Below are 9392 nucleotides of genomic sequence, written 5' to 3'. Positions count from 1 at the left end.
AAAAGAAAGAAAAAGAAAAAGAAAAAGAAAAAGAAAAAGAAAAAGAAAAGAAAATCCTTTTCCCCACCTCATACTAAACACACTCTCACTGAGCTACACTCCCAGCCCCCAAAGTAAATAGTTCTGAAATAATTAAATACCTTTGCTTTGAAGTTCCACAGAAAAGAGAGAGGGCAAACAGTCCATCTGAAGCCACGTCACCTGTCAGGCACTGAGAATACTTGCAGAATGGTTCACAAATTCACAAAGAGAGCTCCTTTGAGTCCCACAGAAACCGCCCCCCCCCGCCCCAAGGTGGGTAAAAGCAGCACTGCCACCTCCATTTACAGCGAAGGGACCTGAAGCAGGCAGGAGTGACAGGCAAGCTCTCCAGACACTGTCCCCACCTACTCTGCCTCCCCTGGTCCCAGCAACCTGCCCATCCAGGTCCATCTGGAAATGGGTCCTCTCTCTCTCTCCCGTGCCTGCCTGCTGGGACTCAGAGACTGTGTTCTCACCCTGCGGCCTCTCTGTGGCAGGGCCTGTGCAAAGCGCTGGAGGCAGAGTTGATCCAATGGTCTTCTGTACCATGGCTCTTGGAGCATCTGGTGCCGCATACAGAGGCCAGACGACAGAGGACATGCCCGCAGCATGACTCACAGGCCTTCTGTCTGCAGAGGCCAGTCGAAATATATGTTATTAATAAAACCCACACAGTTGTCATATGCATGGGCTGGGTGGGGGGAAATGGCTTGCTCTGAGCAATGACCAATAATTGTAGCCAGGTGTCAGTAGGCTTCCCATGGCTAGGTAAGTAAAGTAAAGCTAGAGAAGCCCCCTGGGCCCTTAAATGTTACCCCTGAGACTGTATCCATGGAGATGTTCAGCCTCATTCAACTCCTCTGGAAGAATTTCTTTTATTTTATTGTTTTAATTTTTAAAATGTGTGTGGGTGTTTTGTTTGCATGTATCTGTGCACCACATAAATGCAGTACCCAAAGAGGCCAAAAGAGGGCGTCAGATCCACTGAAACTGGAGTTACAGGTGGTTGTGAGCTGCCATGTAGGTGATGGGAATTGAACACAGGTCCTCTGGAAAAGCAGCCAGTGCTCCTAACGGTTGAGCCACCTCTCCCATCTTGGAAGAACTTCTTTTCAAATGCAAATGTGCCATTTTCCATGCCGCTCATTTGTTTTTGTTTTTGTTTTTCGAGACAGGGTTTCTCTGTGTAACAGTCCTGGCTGTCCTGGATTTCCCTATGTAGCCCAGGCTGGCCTTGAACTCACTGAGATCTGCCTGCCTCTGCCTCCCAAGTGCTGGGACTAAAAGCATGCGCCACCACTGCCTGACTCTGGTCTACATTTTAGCATCCAGTTCTAATGTCACAGTCTCTGCTAAAAGCAGGTAGTAACTTCCTCTTTTAGGCGTTCCCAATGGTTTGCCTCTGTCTCTGAAGAATGTTCACTGTCAACAGGGTGGGTTCCCGCACGACTTGTTCCGGTTAGCAGCCCAGGGTGAGTACTGGCCCAACACCACACACAGAATGAATGGACAATCGCCTAGATGAAATAATCACCATTGTCTTCTGTTCCAATGAAGGGTAGACCACAAAAGCCTCTTCCCAGCCCTGCCCCGAGGAACCTCTCTTGAGTTCTCTTATTTCACGTCTGTTCCCTGCACATCGCACACCCATGTTTGCATGCGGAGGCGTTCCTTGGCTGAAGGGGATGGCTGGCTCTGCCGTGCCGGTTACACGAACCTTGGATGTTCTTTGAATGGAAGGAATAAGGGTGGGGGTTTTTAAGACCCGGAAGTCCTAGGGCTAAACCATGACTGGATGGATGTCAGACAGGAAGAGCAGGTTGGAGTAGGAACTGTTTATCAGTCCCCAGTCTTCCTTCCCGGCCAAAGTGAACAGAGACCCCCCTAGAGATCTTGGGGCTGAATGACACAGAAGACCGAGAAAGGCTTAGTCTTGTGCCTGGAGGTAAACTACGGTTTGTGACCAGGAAGAGAGGTCAGGAGGCCCTGGGGAGAAATATCTGAGTGAGGAAGGCTTACACCTGGAGCTCTTGTTCCGACTCATCTACTTCCAACTGGGACAACCTGGGCAGTCTGTCACATCCTCTCTCTTTTAGATGAATGACATCCTTCCATCTCTTTCCCGACAGCCTCTACTTCAATGAGCTGAGTTCAGAGGGCCGCCAGGTCCTGCGGGACTTGGGGGGCTCTGGTGAAGGTGGTGCCCGGGTTGTAGCCTCACTAACAGAAGGAGCAGCAGTGTCTGAATACTGGTCAGTGATCCTTAGTGAAGTCCAGCGCAACCTCAACAGCTGGGACCCGGCTCGGGTCCAGAGCCATCTCAAGCTTCTGCTTCGGGATCTGGAAGATAGCCGAGGTGCCACCCTTAATCCTTGGCGCAAGGCTCAGCTGCTTCGAGTGGAGAGTGAGGTCAAGACCCTTCTGGAGCAGCTGGGAGGCTCTGGGTGCTGAGACAGTGACAGCTGTGACCTATCTGTGGGACCACTGGCCCCCAAACCCTTCCCTCTATGGCTTGCTGGCATGCACAACTCCTTCCAGAAAGATCTGCAGTCAAAGCAATGGGCACAACTATGCTGCTCTGACCCACAACAAGTCCAGCGAGGGCCCTAAGCTAGACTTCCCAAGGTCAAAGATGGTGAGTCGATGCTTGGATATGGAGCATATCACCTCTTCTTTTGCCTAGAAGGACTAAGAAGACTATGATGCACAAGTGACAAATTGCCTTGTGGCACCGACCTTGCCTCTCCCTCCTCTGATGGTGTTACCATGGGGCACACCTCTCATGTCTGCTGTGCTGGGGCTTCTGCCATCCAGCAGATGTACTGGATGGCTTCTCATTCCTGCCTTATGTTCACCTCTGGACACAAAATGCCCTCACGTGGTGCTTTTGCCAACCTCATGTCCCCTCAACTATACAGGTATCGATGGCTCCAAGGCCACTAGGGATAAGTGTGCTCACCTTGCGGCTATTAAAAAGCTGTGTGTCTTCCACTCCCTGTGGTCTGCTCTTCCTTGCCTGGTGATTCCAAGAAAGGGTTAGTCTGGTTTACCTCCTGTGGAGGAGAGTTCCTGGCCACTAGACTCAGATGAAGTAGAATTGCCGGGGTTTTAGTACAGATGCCGGGCTCTGGCAGCCCTGACAAGCTGAGCTTTGTCACTAATCCTCGATAGACCATTTAAAAAGAGAATAGTGAAAAAGCAGGGAAAGGCTGGAGAGATGGTTCAACAGGTTGAGAACTGTCACTGTTCTTCCAGAGGACACGAGTTGAATTCCCAGCAACCACATGTGGGGGAGCTCACAACCACTTGTAACTAACTCTAGCTCCAGGGGATCCCATACCCCCATCCTGACCTCTGTGGGTCACACACACACACACACACCTCTCCCTCTCTCACATGCATAAACATACTACACACACACACACACACACACACACTCACACATAAATTTTTCTTGAGACAGGGTTTCTGTTGTTTGTTTTTGCTCTTTGTGGGGGGGGGGCTGCCACCCAGCTTCCAAATAAATGACACATGGAGGCTTATTCTTAATTATAAATGCCTGGCTTTAGCTTGGCTTGTTACTAGCCAGCTTTCCTTAACTTAAATTATCCCATTTACCTTTTGCCTCTGGGCTTTTCCCATTCTCTTACTTCTATAAATCTTACTTTTGCTCTGTGGCTTGCTGTGTAACTGGGTGGCTGGCTCCTGGAGTCTTCCTCTTTCCTCTCTCCTTCTTTGATCTTTCTTCTTATCATATTTCTCCTATTTATCCTTTCTGCCTGATATCCCGCCTATTCTTTCTCTTGCCTCACTATTGGCTCTTTACTAGACCATCAGGTGTTTTAGGCAGGCACAGTAACATGGCACAAATGCAATATAAACAAAAATAACACACCTTAAAACAATATTCTACGGGGGCTGGAGAGATAGCTCAGAGGTTAAGAGCACTGACTGCTCTTCCAGAGGCCCTGAGTTCAATTCCCAGCAACCACATGGTGGCTCATGACCATCTGTCATGAGATCCGGTGCCCTCTTCTGTATACATAATAAATAAATAAATCTTTAAAAATATATATTTAAAAAAACAATATTCTACAACAGGTTTCTCTGTGAGCCCTGGCTGTCCTGGAACTCACTCTGTTGACTAGGCTGGCCTCAAACTCTCAGAGATCCGCCTGCCTCTGCCTCCCAAGTGCTGGGATTAAAGGCGTGCGCCACCACCTCCTATCTATAAATAATTTTTATTTGGTTAATTTTTATTTTTATTTTTATTTTTTTCGGAGCTGAGGACCAAACCCAGGGCCTTGCGCTTGCTAGGCAAGCACTCTACCACTGAGCTAAATCCCCAACCCTTAATTTTTGTTTTTAATTTAGAAAATTGGAGAAAGATTTGTGGCCACATCAGGAAGAGGAACAAATCAAGAGGTCCAGTGACCCCCTCCCCCCAGCTCATCTTTCAGGATCTTGACCTAGGATTTAGGTTCAAATACAGTAGAGGGCAAGAGGTATTCGTACTAAACAGTCCTGTCAGGGTGTGTGGTCTTGAACCACTGGCTCATTGACTCTGCTCCAGTCTGTCCTGCAAGGTGTGAGAATCTCTTCTTGGGAGACAAGTTCTAGCTGGCATCAGGGAGGGGTTCATCTTTCTCTTTCCCAGCTTAAGATTCATTCCTGGAGAAATTCCAATTCTTTGGGATCCATTGTTTGGATAGTCTGATAGTTCAAAATATCTTTAGATAATTTTGTCGCTGGAGGGACTGTGTAAGACCCTGGGATGAGGTTGTCCATGCTGGGCCTTAGAATTCCTAGCACCCTTTTCAGACTTACTGCCCCCAGCTTGGAATTACACTGACCAGTGATCTTTTTTTCTGGGCACAAGAACAACTAGGTTAGGTAGAGACTCTCTCAAGAAAGGTAGGGCCCAGACCTGGGGGTAGAAGGAACATAGGCAGGCACTTTTCAGAGAAAGAGTCCCATTGCTGTTAACCATTACCCCATGGCTTCCTTGCAGTGTCTTCAAGGAGGTGTGACTCAGGAGGGGGCGGATGGGAGGGTCAGCTGGTTATAATGAACCTTGTCCCTACTCTAAGTCCTGGGTCACTGATCCAACTATGGAAGCAACTCCAGGTAGGAGGTGGGGAGACAGCCTTGAAAGGGGACTCTGGGGCAGCAGCAGATGGGACAGATTTGGAATCTTTGGGTCTAGGACACACTTGATATTGGGGCTTGTAGCTCTGAGGCAAATAGAACTAAAGAGGAATGAGGTGAGCATGTAAATCTATTTTCCTGGTCCACACCCAGTCCTGATAGGCTCAGATTTATGTGCCACAGAACTGGGGGAGGGAAATAGTGGGGAGTCCACACCCCTGTGTATGAAGATAGCAGAGCAGAAGAGGAGGGGTTTGGGGTTTTCCGAAGCCCTTCCAGGTCTTTAGCATGGAAGTCCCATCTCGGGAGAAGTGTGTCTCCACTCTTACTCCTCCTTTGTCCAGCAGATCTTCAAGACACGGCCTTGTTAACTCTGTAAGTAGCACGAGGGTTGAAGATGAATTGAAGGTGGGGAGGCTCTCAGTTGTCATCAGCACCTTAAGTAGGACCTGGGACCCCAGTCCAGCTACGTACTTCCCTTACTTGCCTCTCCTGTCTCCTTACAGGAAGTTTAAGTTTAATCCAAGGCTGGGCATTGACAATCCTGTCCTCTCCCTGGCGGAAGACCAGGACCAATCTGGTAACCCCCTCACCCCTGACAACGATCACTTTTCCATAGAGACATTACAGTGCCACATAGCCTCCTGTCTCCTTGGTAACCACTAACGGCCTCCCTCTGATATCAGTAACTAAGCAGAGGTAGAAGGGGTGGCTTTCCCTTTGCCTTAGGCACCTGCCCATGCAGTGTCTGTCCACTCAGCTATAAAGCCCACCCTCTCACTGGCTGGAAGCTGCCCAGTGCTCCGACAGGAGGCAGGGGCTACCAGCCAGTGGATGGTCCTGTGCTTGGACTGTGTGCCCACCCCCTCTTTTGCTACCTACCTCCTCCTCCAGATCCCTGGAACCTGCAAAAGCCTCGCTTCTGTCTGCTGAGCAAAGAGGAGGAAAAGAGTTTTGGGTTCCATCTACAGCAGCAGCTGGGCAAGGCTGACCATGTGGTGTGCAAGGTGGATCCAGGCACCTCTGCCCAGCGCCATGGTCTCCGAGAAGGAGATCGGATCCTCGGGGTGAACAATAGCATTGTGGAACATGAAGACTATGCCACGGTGAGGCTGGACTTGGACTCTTTGTGGTACAAAGCCCTTCAGAGAAAAAGAGAAGGCTGACACTTGCCTAGGCACTCTGGTGCATGGGCCAAGCCTAACTCTCACCTAGACCCCATGGAGGTACCCAGCTAGAAGGATTTGATAAAGGCACCTGCAGATTTCTACAGTGGAAATGCAAGTTCTAAGGCATCCTGGCATTTCACCAGGGGGCCAACTGCTCTTACTTCCCTGTGTCCTTCTATAGGTAGTGCGCCTCATCCGGGCCAGCAGTCCCCGGGTATTGCTGACAGTGTTGGCAGGACATGTGCACGATGTGGTGCGTGCTCAGCAGGGGAGCGATGTCTCCCTTTGTCCTACCCTGGGCTCGGAGGTCAGGCCCCGGCTGTGCCATGTAGTAAAAGATGAAGGTGGCTTTGGCTTCAGCATCACCCACGGTGAGCATAGGGCCTAAGATGGGGCAGTCAGGGATGGGGAACTCAGCCTCTGTTCTAGGCAAGCAGCAGACTGGGAGTTACTTTGTCTGCCCTTAGGAGTTCGGGGTCCTTTCTGGCTGGTGCTCAGTTCGGGAGGAGCGGCTGAGAGGTCAGGGGTGCCTCCTGGGGCGCGGCTGCTAGAAGTGAATGGGGTCAGTGTGGAGAAGCTCACTTCCAACCAGCTCAACCGGAAGGTAGGGCTTCCTGTGGTGGCTTTCTACATGAACCCCGTCTCCTGAGGGTCTGCATATGTCACCCCTCTTCTTTTCTCTAAGGTTTGTGTGAGGCCTGCCCTCATTGCTGGGCCTGGGAGGAGGTGCCTCTCCATCCCCACACAGATGGCTTATGCTTATACTCTTGCTGGGTCCCCACAGCTTTGGCAGAGTGGAGATCAGGTGACTCTGCTGGTGGCAGGGCCAGAGGTAGAGGAACAGTGTCATCAGCTGGGAATACCTCTTGCTGCACCTCTGGCAGAGGGGTGGGCGCTGCCCGTCAAGCCCCGGTGTCTAAACATAGAGAAAGGACCTCAAGGCTTTGGGTTCTTGCTCCGGGAGGAGAAGGGCCTGGATGGTCGCCTCGGTGAGTGGCAGCAGGTCTAGGAGTGGGTAGGAGCTGGGCCCTAGGATGGTCAAACATATCCAGTTGTGCACACTTCTGGGTGTCCATGAGAGGTGCCCCCACTACCCCCCACCCCGTCTGAGCCACACAGCCCTTAGGCACCCTCCCATGTACTACGGGGTTAGTCCTTGGGAGAGCATGGGGCTGAGTCCAGGAGGAGCAGTGAATACGTCTATGTCCCAGGGCAGTTCTTGTGGGAGGTGGACCCAGGACTGCCAGCTGACAAGGCTGGAATGAAGGCTGGGGACCGCTTGGTGGCTGTGGCTGGGGAAAGCGTGGACGGGCTGGGCCATGAGGAAACAGTGTCCAGGATCCGAGCACAGGGCTCTCGGATCTCCCTCATCGTCGTCGACCCTGAGGCTGACCGCTTCTTCAGCATGGTGCGCAGGTGATGGGGTTAGGGAGAGGGTGGGAACGGAGCAGAGTTCAGGTGCCACAGGTTTGCTCTGTCTGCCCCCCCTCCCCCCCAGGTACGGCTGTCTCCCCTCCTCTTCTTGGAGAACACAGAGATCGCTGCCTCCTCCTCTCTGGCAGAAACTAAGGGTCTTCCAGTTGAAGATGCAGTTGAGCCTTCTAGCCCTGGTGGTTCCCGCCAATGCTTCTTGTACCCTGGGCCCGGAGGTGGCTATGGATTCAGGCTCTGCTGTGTGGCCGGTGGGCCTTTTCTCATCTCCCAGGTGACTTACGCCCCACGTGCCTTGGAATCTTTTCCATCATCCATCACTTACCTGCCTCTGCCTCCCTACATGCCCAGCCTTAGAACACCTGATGAATTCCGTGTGTGCCCCCTGTACTGCCAGGTGACCCCAGGAGGCTCAGCTGCCCGCACGGGGCTGCAAATGGGAGATGAAATTTTGGAGGTGAATGGATATCCTGTGGGTGGATACAATGACCTGGATAGGCTTCAGCAGCTAGCTGAGGCCAAGCCACCCCTCTGCTTGACGCTGGCAGCTAGGAATCCGCAGGGCTTAGAAGCCTGGATTTCCTCAGAGTTTGGAAAGGTAAGGGCAAAGACAGGTGGAACTATGAGAAAGGCAGAGAGGAAAGTTGCTGGGTAGAGCCCTGGAGGGTGTGGTGGGAGGGGAGACGGGGACTGTAGGCCATAGGAGGTGAGGATAGAAGGAGCCATGGAAACAAGTCCCATTCCTGAGCAGCCAGAGCATGTTGGGGCAGGAAAATGAACTCTTCCGGTCCCAGCCTGACTCTGTCCTCCCGCTCTCTGTGTAGGACTGGACCCTGGCTTTGGAGCGGCTATAGGAAACCCCTGCCTGCCACAGACTTGCCTGGTGGCTTTCCTGCCCTTGCTCTGCATCCTGAGGTGGAGGGAGCCAGGAATGGTCTCTCCAAGCTGGAAGCAGGAGCTGGAGGGTTCAGACACTCCTGATCACAGGATCTTCTTCCCTTCTCATGAGCCTAGCTCCAGCAGAGGGGTGTGGTCAGAGACCTCAGGCAGGCCCGTGAGAGAGCCCGAGTCTCCACAGGCTCTTATGTAGAAGTTTTGAGGAGCTGTGCTACAAAGATGAATTTCTGCCCAAGAAGGTGATGCTGTAGAGCCATTTAGGATCGAAGCTTTGAGAACTTAGGCTAGGTATGTGGCATGTGTCATGAGGACCTGGAGGTCAGCCATGCTTTCCTTATGTGGGCACCTTAGAAAGGTGGGAGCTGGTTCCTGGCCACTGTCATGTCCTGTTAGAGCCTTTCCCAGTTGGCCGGTGAGATGGCTCGGTTGGTAAAGGTGCTTGCTGCTAAACCTGACAACCCGAGTTCGATCCCCAGAACCAGATGATAGAAGGAGAGAACCAATTCCTGGAAGTTGTCCTCTAACCTCTGTATGCGCACCTTGGTAGGCCTTTGTCCAAAGAAATAAGTAAATATATGTGCAGTCTTTCCCTGTAATCTGGCTTTGTGTTTTTGTTGGTGAGAATAAGCCAAGGCAGTTTAAAGGAACCGAAGGTGCTCCAGGCTTTAGTTTCTGTGGGAGAGGGTTTAGAACCTTGTCAATGCCAAAGGCCACAATCCACAGTTC

General features: G+C 51.6%; 2 protein-coding genes across 2 annotated transcripts in view; both read left to right on the top strand.

Annotated features, from left to right (window-relative positions):
* Window positions 1-3012, top strand: part of Nlrx1 (NLR family member X1) — a 7046-nt gene extending 4034 nt beyond the window's left edge. The window contains exon 7 of the mRNA XM_036193599.1: window positions 2151-3012. Coding sequence (XP_036049492.1) covers window positions 2151-2472 — 322 coding nt within the window. The 3' untranslated portion in view covers window positions 2473-3012. The remainder of the gene's footprint in view (window positions 1-2150) is intronic.
* Window positions 2788-9144, top strand: Pdzd3 (PDZ domain containing 3). The gene is made up of 11 exons (XM_036193598.1): window positions 2788-2939; window positions 5482-5544; window positions 5676-5749; window positions 6064-6275; window positions 6520-6709; window positions 6806-6942; window positions 7123-7327; window positions 7550-7746; window positions 7837-8043; window positions 8167-8367; window positions 8594-9144. Exons 1-11 carry the CDS (start codon window positions 2788-2790, stop codon window positions 8621-8623), a joined length of 1668 nt encoding a protein of 555 aa, XP_036049491.1. The 3' UTR covers window positions 8624-9144.
* Window positions 9145-9392: the final 248 nt, after the last annotated feature.

The sequence above is a fragment of the Onychomys torridus genome, chromosome 7, assembly GCF_903995425.1.
Source record: "Onychomys torridus chromosome 7, mOncTor1.1, whole genome shotgun sequence".
Taxonomy (NCBI): domain Eukaryota; kingdom Metazoa; phylum Chordata; class Mammalia; order Rodentia; family Cricetidae; genus Onychomys; species Onychomys torridus.
Note: the sequence above shows the minus strand (reverse complement) of the source record. Positions and strands in the feature narration are given on the sequence as shown.

Bases quoted from the DNA above. Each gene is read 5' to 3' on its own strand.
- Pdzd3 (XM_036193598.1), top strand. From the start codon at position 2,788: ATGGGGCACACCTCTCATGTCTGCTGTGCTGGGGCTTCTGCCATCCAG. The intron at 5,750-6,063 runs GTAACCCCCTCA...CTCCTCCTCCAG, and splicing joins GGAAGACCAGGACCAATCTG to ATCCCTGGAACCTGCAAAAG. The intron at 7,328-7,549 runs GTGAGTGGCAGC...TCTATGTCCCAG, and splicing joins GGGCCTGGATGGTCGCCTCG to GGCAGTTCTTGTGGGAGGTG.